This window comes from Harmonia axyridis, chromosome 1 (assembly GCF_914767665.1).
Source record: "Harmonia axyridis chromosome 1, icHarAxyr1.1, whole genome shotgun sequence".
Classification (NCBI taxonomy): domain Eukaryota; kingdom Metazoa; phylum Arthropoda; class Insecta; order Coleoptera; family Coccinellidae; genus Harmonia; species Harmonia axyridis.
The window spans coordinates 78,745,574-78,761,771 of NC_059501.1; the positions used below are offsets into that span (position 1 = coordinate 78,745,574).

The 16,198-nt window shown below is 32.9% G+C and overlaps 1 protein-coding gene across 6 annotated transcripts in view; it reads left to right on the forward strand.

Moving 5' to 3' along the window:
• The window catches only part of LOC123678379 (protein dead ringer), a 183,732-nt gene that overhangs the window by 131,025 nt on the left and 36,509 nt on the right, over positions 1-16,198 (forward strand). For all 6 annotated transcript variants that reach the window (XM_045615385.1, XM_045615398.1, XM_045615392.1 and 3 more), the window contains one exon: positions 8,253-8,325. In XM_045615385.1, coding sequence (XP_045471341.1) covers positions 8,253-8,325 — 73 coding nt within the window. The remainder of the gene's footprint in view (positions 1-8,252; positions 8,326-16,198) is intronic.

The window sequence follows — 16,198 nt, forward strand, 5'->3', positions numbered from 1 at the left end:
TAAAACTTTTCATACAAAATTATGCGATCCTAATACAAAAGTACCCGAGAGTCATCTACAAACAGATATCCCTAATGAGTAAATCCAACCGAATCTCCAGATAGAACATTAATCAGAAACGGCAATTAATAAAAGTTATCAAGTAGGCGTACGATAAACGGATCTTTTTTCCTCTCAGATTCTAGGGAAAACTGATGAGAGTAAAGAGCGCCTTGATTGATGTATCCAACCCGCCTACAGCGGTGAAGTCCACCTAACAAATATCCCTATTAATTGTATCCTTTGTTCCTCACGTTTATTTATATTGAAGATGGTCCATTATCATCTCTACCACCGCATCAGGAATTTTATAGGTCTTCCTTTGGACGGACGCGATCTTTGTACAAAGAACGAGATGATTTATTACTATTTTTTGGTATTAAACCACCCATCTTTCACTTTTCGGTAGAGTTCTTTCGTTATTTACGACGTAAGAGTCATTATTGATAGAAGTGGTATGACTGAAAATGAAAAAAAAAAAAATTCCTACCAGCGTTTCGAAAGTATTACTTTTCACACGCATTGACGTTTGGAAAGTAGTATTTTTCCAAATTCGTGCGGAAAAGAGCCCTGCTATTCACTTTCCGCACGCATATGCAGGCGGAAAGTGAATAGCAAGAGTTTTTTCTGCACGCAAATATTAAAGAGTCGTATCAATCAAAAATTTTGGCATGTCTCTATGCGCCAATCATAAAATTCAAACGTTTCTCTATGCGGCTAAGCGCACAAAAATATAATTTCTTATAATGTCAGTCGGTATCAAGACGAAAACTCTACGTGAAAGTCATTTAAGCTAGTAGGAAAAATATTGTTTCTTACTCATGTGGACTTTCCACATGAGTTAGGAACAATAATATAATATAATAATAATAACTAGTGCAGAAAAGTAATGTTTTCACACTAGTGTGGAAAATTACTTTTCTGCACTAGTTCGGGTATATTCATTTATAATAAAAATGCAGAAGGCTTTGATATTCTCTAATTCACTGGATTTTCATCAGAATTAATGCAATATTTCCATGAATATCTTGAAAAAAAAATTGAATAGGTACAGATTTTTTGTTGCTTTTTTATGTAGCAATTAATAACTCAAGTATAGAAGAAACAGACATTTTCATAAATCAAGGGCAGCGTTTATAATATGATTGCGATTTTAAATTTAATAATGATAATACTCATATAATAAGAGAAAAAAAAATAGAAAAGTGTTTGATCACCTTTTCTAGTTTTTTGAACTCATTGTTGTATATATAATTTCTCTTTGAAATTTCAGGTAACCAATGTTGAAATTTGTCTACTAAGTAGAGCATCTAATAAGCTGCAATTTTGACTAGTGACTAGAGTCTCATCAAAGTACTTTGCTCAATAATATTATAATTAATCAGAAAAGGCGAAAAACATTGAAGAAGATAAGAATGAAATTCAAATATTTCATAAAAGAACAAAGACTAGAAGAAAATATGTGTGAAAACGGAAAATTCTATTCGTGAAACAATATTTAAGAACCGATCTGTAAACAATTAACAAGCTTATAATCGACTTATATCACTAAACCAAACACAGCATTCGATCTAGATCGCGAAGCCAAATCACAGATAAAATCACCGAAATAGAAACATCAATATACAAGTCCCACACAATCGAATCACTTGACTCCCAACAGCGACCCCTATAATGCCTCTCACCTATGCAACCCCTGGTTTTTATCACAATATATAAAGAGAGGAGCATCTTTTCATTGTGGCACGGCCCCACATCTAACCAGCGCAACAATACCATTCAAATCATTGTTTACTTACACGACCCTGCACAATGGGGCCCACAATGGACGTGACATACGTTGTCTGTGCCATAATTAGATCGATTTTGACGCTTGGACGCCTTTTTCCGGCTTGTTATCGCACGTCGCTGTGAATCGATTCTGATGGGTCCAATGATCATCTTTATTTGGTGCGTGTATTCTTTATGCGGGGTTTTGAACGCGTATGAATAATGCATATGGGGCTTTTGTGTTTTTCGTATTAATATTTAAATCCTTTTCGTTCCTGCCGAGGCGGTTTTCAGTTCCTTGCTTGGGGAAAAACCGGAAAAAATCAACGACGTATGAACGACTCGTTCGATCGGACAAGGATTTACGACCGTTATCATCTAATCCCTTGTGTTTTGGGGTGAAAATTGTTACGTAGTCGAGGACCCCTTTGTCCGTTTTGAACATTTACAAGTTGATGAAAGTGGACTCCTATGGAGTACCACAAGGCACAGATCTTGGACTGATCATTTTTATATTACGTGCAACTATAGAGCATTAAACATAGGTAGAGGGAGTATACGCAATTTTTACATGTTCCCAACAATGTTAGATCACGTTGTCGGATTGTGATATATTTACAAAGATTTGGCACCTTTTGCTCTCCTAGTGTCATCGGTTGTTTCACGTAGTTTGACGCGCTTGAAGTTTGTTTTCTGAAATTCTGATATACTCGTATTTAGGCATTTATTTCAATATATTTTGAGTTAATATGAAATGTTGATTCACTTTGTGGAAAAACTCGTGAATTGAGTGAAATATCGTATCCCTGATATGTTTTCATTTCCGTGCGCTTCATGTCAAATTTGATAATGAATGCTTACTGAAAATGACATATACTCCCTCTATCTATGTTTATTATTCTGAGGAAATCTTCATCCATTGTACATATATTGTACACTTTGTGAAAAATGTATCACTAAAAATAAAGTGAAAAACAGTTTATGTATGACACCAGTTCTGTAAAAATAACAACAACAAAAAATCGACAATCATTTTTTGAGGCTTTTATTCGAAAAGTAGTTGTCATTTGAAAATTTTCCGATACTCATTCGAAAATAAGTATGTAGTGTCTAATCAAATGAAATGAGGACATTGATATAATTAAAACATTCTGAATGAAGTCAAGAATTAAGTTTTCACTGTTTGTAATATAAATCTTTCGAAAAAATGAGCATCTAACAATTTCATATTAATCTACTAGTTTTACCTTCTGATCTACGGTAATTGCCTTGATATATATTTTGACCAAATAGATAGGTCATTAGGAACAAGAATGAGTACGTACGAAAACAGCAATTATAATAACAAACAAAATTCTTCATACATTAATCATATTATAGATAAAGGTACATTGTTTTGAACAAAATTTGAGATATAGGTAAAATAACTTTTTAGAGAAATGTAAGAAAAAAACATGATGGCTTTTTGAACTTTTGTATTGAATCATCACGTTTCATCATTTTCAATTATATTAAATTTAAATAAAAAAACACTCTTTTAACAATTTTTATTTCTTCGTCTATATCGTTAAGTGACTAATTTTCACATAGAAATTTTTCTATTCAATTAATCCATCAACACTGAATTTGAATCAAATCATCACATTTCATAATTTCCAATTCTATTAAATTTAAAAAAATACTCTCTTAACTATTTCAAATATTTCGTGTAGATCGTAAAGTAACTAATTTTCCCTTGAAAATTTTGTTATTTCTTTTATTTCTAATGAAAAAATCATTGGGAATATTGATTCAAATTCCATCAACACTGAAAGAAAATTTAATTCAATCTCAGATTAACTATTCGCCTTTATATTCTGGTCTGCTTTTTTGTTGCAAATGCTCATTACTTATCTAAAATTAAACGTGATCCTCAACCTGTTCTGAAAATTAATTGGCACATAAAAAACAAGTAGGTACATCAATTGTCAAGCAGTAAATTCACGTTGAAACTCGCGCGGTATATGCCTCGTGACAATTTATATCTTCATAAAAGTCGGATATTGGCACGAAACAGTATCATTTGCCCAAATTACCATCGCCTCGTATTAAAAAAGGTTTTCTTTATTTTTCGCATAAGTTTTATTGATCCATAACGTACGAGCCGTTCCGAAACGTATAACTGAATATTTATGTGATAGATTGAACTGAAGAAAATGCGTATTTAATACAGATAGATAAGAGTTTTTCCGCTATCTGTTAATTACATAATGCGGGCTTAAAAACATTGTAATCGTACGCTGATAACAAATAATGTGTTTTATTAATGACGAAATAATTATTAAAATGTACCACCAGCATGATTCGATCGTAGGTGAAATGGCCAAACTGAAGGTCTCCTTCCTGTTCCAACCTTGGGAAAGTTTCGATTTCCTCTACATTTTCCAACGTTTTACATGTTTTGGATCTCTGACTTTTTTAATCGAATAAAGCAACTTGTGGAATTTGGATTGTTTTAATCAAACTCGTTTCTATTAATTCTTTGTCCAAAAATTCCGAGATTGCGCCCGTGGAGACCACATAATATATAGATGTTTGTGAGATGCAATCCTCTTAAAATGTATTAGGTATTATCATTTAGTTAATAATTTTACTTATGTATTGAATTTCAACCAAATCAAATCTATTGTTGAGGAAATATTGTTTTTTTTTTGGATGTTTTGTTCATATTTTCCATACTTCTGGTGAAGTAATCAACATGAAATTTCATATCAAACTTGAGATTGTTAGTATACAACTAAACGCAAAATTTCAACTCGATCGTATCTATCTGTTCTCACTGAAATATTTTAAATTTTTTTTCCATCGAGATTCTACTAGAATTTTGTTTTTATGACTATCAATACGAAATTTTGTTGGAGTCTCAAAATTGCTGTCATACATATATTCGGTGTAATCTGTCTCTGAAATAATGAGTTTTTTTTTGATCATCTTGAATTCTCATTGTTGAACTTTAAATAGTTTTTCTAATCCGATTTCTTTAGTAGTTTTATCACAAAAATGAACTAACGTTAAAATTTACAAAACCTCTGGTCTGATTCTGCCCATTAATGTATTTGACCTATCATGAAAATTTAAATCCTCTAGGTTTTTCTTTTCGAGAATTATCGTGTTTACGGTAGGACGAATGGCGAAAATTGATGGATTCGTCATCTTTGCGTCGTATATTTTCCTTCGAGATCAATTTCGGCTCGAAATTCTAAAATTACAGGTGTCATGTTTAGGGAACGAACGCCCAACAACATATTTGAAAACTACTCTTTGCCAAGTAGATCGAATGTGCAAAGTGGTTTTGAAACGAGTTATTTGCGAATCTTAGTCACAATTTTCACACAATTTTCACACAGCGTGTGCAAAATAACATTTCCGGATCAACTTCATTTTCTGGAGAGAATGAATTAACCTCACTATTATTAGTATTTGGCGATCCAGAGACCTGTCAAAAGCATGTTGTTTGTTATTTGATTGCATAGTGGTATTATTGTATGCATATTTGAGGTTTTTTTCAACTATGGACAATAATTTCAGCTTACACTCAACAAAAATTGCTAATTTGGCGACTCCATTAAGAGGGAATATCACCACTTGACTGCTCAGTTCAAAATGAAATTGAAGATATTTTTTCCAACAAATCACTGATTTTTAAGGGGTTTCCACATAATTTATTCAAACAATATTCAATATTTTTAATTTGCTGATGAAAAAAATTTTAATTTCGGTAACTTCTCGTTTTTCGCAAAAGAATCGATGATATGGTATTCCTACGGAGCACTGATGTATTTTTCGAATATTCGTAAAATATCCTACAAAAAATCATTACAAAATAGACAAAACTAATTGAATGAATTATTTTTTTGAAAAGTTATAAAAAGTGAATTTATAAATTTTCACGAAAAATAATTCATTTAAACAATAATCTACAATGCGGTATTTCAATATTTTTAATTTTCTGGTGAAAAAAGAAATTATAATTCTGTTTGATGATAAGGTATTCCTACGAACTACTAAAATATTTCCAGAATATTCGTAAAAAAATCCTACAAATTACATTACAAAAGAGGCAGAACTCTAATTTTGTTAAAATGTATAAAAAGACTCCCTTTCGACGAAAGTTGGAATTATTGCAATATTCCTAACTTATACTGATCATTCAATCATTCTGGCAATACCGCACATTATTTTTGATATTGACAGATCACAAGAATGTCACGTGATGGTGTTTCCTCTTGAAAGGTCACGAGATCTGGTAATATCTGATTGTCTGTGGGCACTGCCTGTACATCCGCAATCAAACCTAACCTCTCGGTATCCTTAATCAATGTTGCCCAGCTCCATAGCCCAATCCATAAATTCGTTATTCCAGTAATCTAGACCGAACTGGATGCATCTTGTCGCCTCGGGCCCGGCAAAGTAACTTGTAAAGATAGATGGCCACGGCAGACAGATTAGTTAACCAGGGTTATTAATGACCGTGTTTAACCTCCGCAACCCCACCACGCAACAATGGCCGATGTTTTAACACCACATTACAAGTGATTATGACCAGATCGGCCGATCCATCGGATCGTTATAAATATCGTACGCGCCGAGTTGTTGCACGCCTGCTAGGGCCGTAATTTTTAATTCGTGACCCACCCCGGGCCCCCCCAGAAGACCAAGAGGGGGCAGGAGGGACGTAGAAAGAGTTGGTCTCGATTATTCGTTACGAAATAGAATTTTATGCCTTGAATGTTGCGAGGGTGAGATTCCCCATGGGTCTATGTGTGGACCGTTTATATTCTTTCTAGAGGTCTAGTTTAAGCCCAAATTAAATTTTAACATTTTAAATTCCTGCAGGGTTCTACGTGGGGACCTCTTCAATTCATTTTTCACCATTCAGAATGAAAATGCTTTTCAATCGTCTCTTGATTTGTTTTTTTCGGTAGTTCTGTGGTTGTAGTTTATTCTAGAGAATTATTCCTTCTTTTATTGATGGTGTTGGAGATTTCAACCCCTCATAGTTGCAGTGGAGGGTTGAAAAAAATTAGTTAAAGGTGTTTCAATGAGGTCATCATTTCTGCCAAATTTATTCCCGATGTTTGAACAGTTCATGAAAAAATATCAAAAATAGCGAGTTGTTATATCTTTTGAAGGTGTTGATATTAAAAGGGGATAAGAATTCGAAGAAAAACTTGACAAACTATTCTTATTATTAGCTTGGAAATCCGTCCACAAGCTATAGTTATCTATTTATGAATCATGCTGTATTACTTCGAAAAATTATGGTACTGTATTCTTTTTCATACTTTCATCATAGGTCTTCTTCTATCAACTAAAAAGCGTTGCATCAATCATTTTTCACGTGCTTTAAAGCTTCACTCATACAATTGTATCATAGTAAACTATTACTGATCATTTTATGTTGAATTATATAAGAAATGAAGGAAATAATCAAAACTTAACATTTTACAAGTTGATTTTTTTACTTTGTGCCTAAAAGCGTGAGTTGAAACTCACAGTCGACCTACTGTCCACCATAGAACAAATGCAGTTGGATAGAGTCCACAGAGTGAACTATGAGTACCATTTTTCCAGGCTTCCAACATTTAATGCCTTCGTGAGGCTTCAAATAAATCAAGATGAAATACTGCGCCGTACGGTCCTGAATGTTAAGCTCCGAGGAACATAGAGATAATTAATCACAGTATAGAATATAGAATTAATTAGTTTATTGTAGAAGACGGTGAAACAAAACGTTCCTGAATTGTTCAAGAATCGTTTTCAATTAATGACTTATTACCAGGTCGATGTTCTTTAATATATGGGAAACAGTCACTGGAAAATAGGACTCGTTTGAAAACTGTAAATTAAAATCGTAAAGCTAATTGATAACTCATAATCCATGACTTGACGGTGCTTTGGTTACAGGCAGGAGGTAACTATACGATATGATAATTTGCACTTTTGCTGGCAATGGGGTCACTTGTTCGATGTTGGGATAACGTGATATACTTGGATTTTTTTCGTTATCACCATGACAGAGTGTAGGTGTTATTTTTGCGGGTTTGTAGAACACTAACTCTTGATATTTGCGATATATTGCAATCTAAATAAGGGAAATCCTTCACCACGACTCTACCTCTTTTGAATGAACTGTATCAAGGCATCATGGGATGTTAGAGATAGCATACGTAAAAGTATAATTGATTTTTTCAATGTTTCTGTTTTTTACGACTGTTTGAGTTGATTCATTATTTATCCAAAATCGAGCGATTTCAGCTTGATAAATTCACGGAAGTAAAATGGTTTATTTTTTAATAATATTATTGTAGCAATTGAGATTTTTGACCTGAATGAATTATAAGATGAAAACTGAGAATCTCACCTTCAATGAATACATAATTAACAAATTTTTTTTGTTACAGTTGTATGAAATCAATGATGATCCGAAGAGGAAAGAGTTTCTGGATGATCTATTCTCCTTCATGCAGAAGAGAGGTGAGTTTTTTAATTATTTCTAGTGAAACATTCGTTATTAAAGAGTTGCCCTCGAAGTGAATAAACTTCTGGACAAGATGAAAACACAATATTTGATTGAAAAGTTAGAACTGTTACTGCAAGCAAAATTCTCGGAATTTCGGCTATTCTTGTGATATTAATATCTCATAAATTTTTAATACATATTTTACTCGATAAAAATAATTTCAAATGAATATTGGATTTTTTCAGAAATATGTATATGTACTTTTGGTATACATCAAAGCGTCTTGAATTTGTACTTTAATTTAATTATCGATTCTTGTCATAAAATAAAATACTTTACCAAATAAATAATATAATTCATAGAACTGCTATGTGAATAATAATTGAGTCATTGTGTTATCTCCTGTGAAAATATTGAATGCTAATAACTCTTTACCTAATCCAAATCTGGAAAAATGATAAATGAAAAAAGTGCTTTCTTTGATAAGAGGAATTTATAGTTAAATTTAATGTGCAAATATCCAAACAAGGACAAAAAATTATCATATAATTCAAAAGAAAAAATAGAATTTAAAAATGAATTTCATTTCTGTAATGTTTCAATTTTGAAAAATCGTTTCAATTTCAAATGATAATCTCTACACTTTTGTTTTTTTCTCATCAGATAATTCTATACAAGGTGATAATTGAATCATGGAAGAAAACCATATTAACATTTAAAATGACGAAAAAATCAAGTAAAATGAATGTTTAAACATGTAAACCATTGTTCCTATATATTTGGCGCCGAAAAATGCCCTCAATCTCTTGTCGTATTGTCGGTTTATGATCTTTCAGGGATGAAAGATCAGACTTGTCGAAAATCCTCATTTTATAAATAACTCGAACCCTAATTCTTGGAAATATAGATTTCGCCCCCAAAGATGCAAGTGAATAATTGAAATCGACGCATGCCGCTATTATTTTTATCCTCTCGTCTGTACCTGGTGCAAGATGGGGACCGTGCTCAAAGCGTGTAGGTACACCCTTACTGGGTGGTTCATTGTAATACTTTAGTAACGGTATCTTTATGACCGGGATAATTCTACCCGGGCATTGTCCATTGGGTATTTCTTGCCTTCGTTTGTGCTTTATTTAGGACAGTTAATTGTAAGGTTGTTGGATTTGAAATTACCCAATGTTTTCAGTTTTTAAGATTTCTGAATCGTCAAGCTATTTATTAACTACAAATTTCTGCTCGATATTCTTCTTAAAATTAGTTTTTAGATACAAGCGAAATTATGCTATAAAATATAACTTTTTGTATTATGAATTTTCGATTTAATTTTTTAAAATTTTTTTTTAATTCTTAAATTTAAAATTTCAAAAGTTTTAATTCGTTATTTAGATTTACACCAATCAAACCGAACCTCACACGATTACAAACGTCTATTATTGAATATAGAAAACCATTATTCACTTATCGAGGGTACAGAATTCTACCTGACGAAAATGCTGAATCACCATGATTAGAAAAAAAAATTCGTGACAGGGTACAACCTTCGGCCCGTTTGATAGAATTAAACAGTAGCGACAGATCCTTGGGATGCTGGAATAGCTTAATAGCAGACTGGCATCTGATACGGGCCACTTAAATCTAGATTGCTGTAATCATCGCACACTCTTTTGCTACCGGCTCCATAAATTATGAAGGGTTATTCTCTGGATTTGGTGTTTTTTTAATTTGGAATTCGAACGCTGTCATTCATTATACATTGAAATATCTGCCATGATTCATGAATAAAAAAAATTAAAAAACTGGACTTTTAGTCTAACAAGAAAGAAACTATATTATTACACAATTTTATATTCTTAATATCTGATACATATTCCATATCAATTCAATACAAAGTAAAAAACATAGCAGAACCTATTGGGAATATTACATATTTTATGTGAAGTTATATTATTTTTCCTTTCAACGCATAATATCTCGACACGAAAATTTATATCCGAAAAGTGCTAGGACTTAACGGTGGAAAATATTGCATACAGCATTATAATAGCAATATATATTTTTAATTCGATAATTATGTGATACTAATTTTCTGAGAAATTATTTTCCATGATTCATTAATCATTAAATAATACTATTTTGTTTTATAATTAATTATTTTATTATTCTAATATAATATAATTTATTTTATTCATTTTTATTTATTTATTGATATTACAATCAGCACAATTGCACAATTATGTTTTGTATAAAACAATAATAATGAACAATAATATTTTATAAATATAAATAATATATTGAATAATAATATATATTATTCATTTCATTAAATAATAATTAATATATAAATATATCTCATTTATTATTATTTTATTTTATTGATTATTATTCAATTTTTATATTTTTCTTTCATTATTCCTTATATTATATTAGATTATTCAAATAATAAAAAATATATAATGAATAATAAAATAAATGTTATAATGATTTTATTAATCTATTAGATATTTATGATTATTTAATGAAATATATAATGTATTTTATTATTTATTATATCATTCATATCCATAAAAAAAATTTATTCATTATATTATATTATTATATTTGAATAATAAAATAATTATTTTTCAAATGAAATATTAAAAATAATAAAATGAAATAAATAAGAGAAAAAATTAATCTCGGCGTTTTCTGGGATAAAATTATAATACGGAAATATCCGTCTGGACTGTTCTATGTGACCTATCCTGTAAAAATATTCACCAAAATGTGAACGGGGCATTACCAACCGTATCAGCAAAAGCTTCCTATATCGTATTCCTGCCGTATATTAGCCGCAAGGACCCTTATCAAAGATCGGATACTGTTATTTGGTAGCTGAACACGCTGTACAGGTAGACACGTGCAAGTCATGGCTGTCCCTTGTTCACGAACGCGTGGATTCTGTTCAGAGACAAGGCAACAAGAGAGAGATTGTGTGCGGCTTTCGAAGCCTGTGTGCGAAGGTGCAGTATGTCAGACACCTTTCAGATTGGGGGACGGAGTTATTTCATTTGGTTTGGAGTAGCGTCGGGCTATTTCAGACGCCTGTCAGCAGACGGAACGGATGCTGTGAAACGGAACCGTGAAATTTTTTTTTTGCGATGTGTAAATTGTAGATCGCAAAAAGCGCGTGTCTTTTTTCGAGTACAGTAGTTAATGGTCTCAAATGATGAAATTCGTGGTCAAATATTGTTTTGTCTGGCTGGTCGGCCGGCCGTAAATACGATGAGTCTCGAACGAAAAAAAAATTTTAATTTGAATTTTTCAGAATGGACTAGTTCTGAATCTTACTAACCTAATAATTTCGATTCCATCAAGTAGAAGAAAATTAAATTGCCCAATTTGATATAGAATAACGGTGAATAATTAAAAAAAAAAACAATTTTTGTGAAATATTGTCGAAATTCAATGAAAAATTCAGATTATACATCCTAGTGACTTTTGTATTGTATTTTGGCAGTTGGTGTGACTGTTACGAAAATTGACAGATGAAGGAGTTTGAATTTGAATCGTACGTTTCGAATTTTGAAATAATTTATAATTACGCATGTAATTCGAGAATTATGTCTGACGAAATCGGTTTAATACCACCAGAATTAAGAGAATTTGCGAATAATGTTGAAAATCATTTCACTATATCCATATTATATTATACTGACTATTGAAGTGTGTTGAAATTTGATAGGATCGGAAGTCAGTGTAGACAACCACGAAACGAAAAATATAACTGAAAACATTGCTTTAATGAGTTCATTACAGCATTGTTGTAATGAAATCATTACGATACTGAAATAGAGAAAATTTATAATGAAATCATTGGCGTACAAACTGGGCTTGAACCTTGTACAAACAGGAATTTGAAAAATACGAAAACAGTAGATCGAAAAGTTCGAACCTTGCGTACTTTTGCTGGGCCACCCGGTATAGTCGGCCGGCTGCGTCCGCCTAAAATTCGAAACTTTATTTATAGTCGACGGTGCAGAATCGATTCGACACGATAAGGCCGCTGAATTTTTTTCGTCACCCCGACTAGTATCGAATTTGGATTCGTAGAAATCATCGCAATTTTAATAAAACGTGACGATGACCGGTGCACGCGATTTGCAATAATAGTTGGCCGTGGAACATTCGGCTTTTCTTTCATTCACGCGATATAGCCTCCTTCGATTTCGCATTTCTCTTCGGCGATGCGACGTTGCCGAAAATCGGCCAGTGGCGTCGGTTCTTAAAATTGGAAATTGATAGCATCAGTCAATTTCACGTGCAGGTTTATCAAGTTTTTAAGTATCGGTTTTCCACGAATTGTATCAATTTAAAGAAAAAAACGGAAAAATCCAGAATCAACTTTTGTGAAACTCTTATGTTGTCAAATTAAAATTCTGCCTTAGACTATAGCAAAGCAAGTTCCAGTAAGAACTCATTATAAATTTATATTATTATTTATATTTTTTAAAAAACATTCTGAAACTCATTTTTGAAAAATTGTTCCTGATATGTAGTTTGTATTGATGATTGATTGATTCTCCACGTCTAATAAATGAAAGTATCGTTTTTGAACTTTGAAGTCATATGATTTTCTCCTTCATTAAAACATTCAAATTTTAATTTGATTCCGAGAAAACTTGCAAATGTGGCAACACCGCGCCAGAATAATGTCATGATAAAAAACCACGGAACAATTATTATTATTGACTGGCAATGTTCTTCGACCAACGATAACTGTGAAATTCCATACATTGTGATCAAACTAAAGGTACCTAATTGCGGTATTGTTGATATACTCTTATGCCGCGCCTACACTTGATGCCTTAGAGTCACGTTCGCTATATTAAGAAATTAAATGAAATGTCCCAAGGGTGGAGCCGCGTTGCCAGGTGCTCGACATTTGCTGACTTTTAACGGAAAAATATTGTTTTCAGTATTGATAAAATGTTGTAAGAATAACTTTTTTGCCAGCTTTTGCTGATTTCATATTGTACAGATGAAATGAATGAGAACAAAAAAGTTGAGTTATAAAATATCTAATGAAGCTACAATGTGGCGAAATTTGTCTCACATTGAAAAATTTTTTCAAGTTTAAGTTCATTTTATTTCCTGACTTGAATTAACCTTTCATTCATGCAAGAATTATTGTTAAAAGGCTCTCCATCCCCAAAGTGGCTCTGTTTGGTTATTCTTTAATTCAATTCCAGTAATATCTAATGTAATTTTTGTTGCACGAAATCTTTGTCAGGTGACATTCTTACACCCGGATCTGAAAGATGGTCAAATCTTTGTTCAACTGATACCACATTCAACTTAACAGCGATGTCAATTCTATTTGGGTGTCTGAAATGTTGTACAATGTAAAATTAACTAATCTATGTTATCTGGAGCTTTCAACTCGAAAAGAAAAATTAAAATCCATTTCAGAATCCTAAAATGACTCTTGAAGTACATTTTACGTGTAATATTCGACCACTGTGCAGAAGTTTCAAATAAAAGAAGTTAACCTTACTTTCAGCAACCCAAATGACGCTCAACCATAGAATTGACAGCTGTTAAGTTGAATTCTACGTTGATTAGTCTTTCAGAAACCGGCCGTAAGCATCGGTTCGGCAACATCGCATGAACTCTATTTTATTCACATCGATTTTTATCATTGCGTATTATTCATACGTTGTGCATTTACCGATACTCTTGCATTTTATTGTTTCTGCACGTTTTGATTTGCATTTACTGCCACAAATATTGCCGGTTGTAAATTGAAAATTATAGTCGTTCCCTTTACATTGTTGCAATAATGATGTAATGCATTTATGACGTGTAAACCGATAATTCCTTATTGAAGCCGCAACAGTTTTTGTTTTGCGTTTGTGCACCTGCTTTTTATTTGACCGGCAACGGTGGGATTTGTCGTCGGAGGCATGCAGAAAACACGGCCGAAGACTAAACTTCACATCCACATGTGGTGATTTAAGCAACCATTATTATTTTCCATGTGGAACTATGGCATTTTCAATAATACCGAAAGTCAGTTAACTTCATGTCTGAGATTTGGTTACTTATTCGTTTTGCGGGTTGGTATCATTGCGAAATTGCTAAGTCATTTCTAAGACATTTGTCATCATTGTTCATGATTAAGATGCATAGATAACTTGGTGTTTCTACTTATAGCTGTAAAACTTTCAGACAAAACGGGAGATTATTTGGATTTATACCTACTTGATTTCGAGAGATCGCGTCTGTTTCAGATGGCGCATACATCGTTTATATTCGACATTTCTCTAGATTCTTGGCTCTCATGACCTTTGAGTATGGAACAATAATATTTTATATTCTATGCTCGTAACAATCTTCTATACGCTGTCATTATATTCCATTCATTTCATTAAAATTCGATTGGAACTAAATTTAATTTATTATGTATGTATCTATTTCATTTCAAACAGCGTCAAGCAGATAGCGGAAATTCAGAAATTTCTGAAGAGCGCCACCTTACAGAACTCTGGTGAAGCAGAGCTCCAAAGTAACAGGTGGATATCTCAAAAAATCTGAAACAAAATCGAACTAGTACTCACACCAGAGATTCTATGCATCTTTTTCATGATGATTGCTAGAAATGTAATCAAGAAACATAGTGAAAAACCGAAAAGTTGTACCTTGATTATACGAGATGTCTCACAAAATTCGGAAATCACAGAGTTTGAGTCAAGAATAATTTCGAACAATGAGGTTCGACTCACGGATGATGAATCAACAGAGTGAAAATTTTCGAAGATGCAGAATTAGAGGCATTAATTGATCAAGACTCGTGTCAAACGCAACATGAGTTGTCAGGATCATTGGGAGTGACGCAACAAGCCATTTCAAAAGGCCTGAAAGTCATGGAAATGATTCAGAAACAAGAAAATTTGGTGCTGTACAAGTTGGAGCCGAGATATGTTGAACGGCATTTGTTTGCTTGTAAACATCTGCTTGCGAGGCAACAACGGAAGGGATTTCTGATCGCATTCATAATGATAATCCCAAACACTGAATAACATGGGGATATTCCGGCCATGCTTCCAAATCGATCGCCAAACCGAATATTCACGGTTCCAAGGTCGTGCTTAGTATTTGGTGGCACCAGCTCGGCGTAGTGTATTATGAGTTTGTTAAAACCAACTGAAAAAATCAAAGGCGATATTTATCGAACGCAATCAATGAGTTTGAGCCGAGCATTGAAAGCTAAACTGCAATACAACGAGAGACATGCTGAAGTGATTTCACAGCATGACAATGCTCTACCCCATGTTGCGAAAGTGGTCCAGACATACTTGGAAACGTTGAAATGGGAAGTCCTATCCCACCCGCCTTATTCTCCAGACGTTTTTCCCTCGGACTTTCACTTGTTTCGATCAATATCACACGGTCTGGCTGACCAGCACTTCTGGTCTTATGAAGAAGTAAAAAATTGGATCAATTCGTGGTTCGCTTCGAAAGATGACCAGTTTTTTCAACGCGGGTTTCGTACGCTGCCCGAAAGAGGGAAGAAAATAGTGGCCAGTGATGGAAAATACTTAGAATCATAAATGTATAACCAGTTTTTCACAATAAAATCCCGAATTTCGGAAAAAAACGGTGTAAACAAAGTTATACGCCTATGTACGTTAAAAATGGACCACAAGAAAAATATTTTTCAAGATCACAATCCATTATTTAAAATCTTGATTTCTTCGTTAACGTCAGGAGTAAACACGAAAGTACGTTGTCAGACAAACGATGAAAATCCCAAAATAAATATCAGAAGAATCAATGAACTAACTTAATCATTTCTTAGCCGACAAGTCCCGAGCAATCCCAAAGAGCTCAGGCAGCATCCTTGGTACT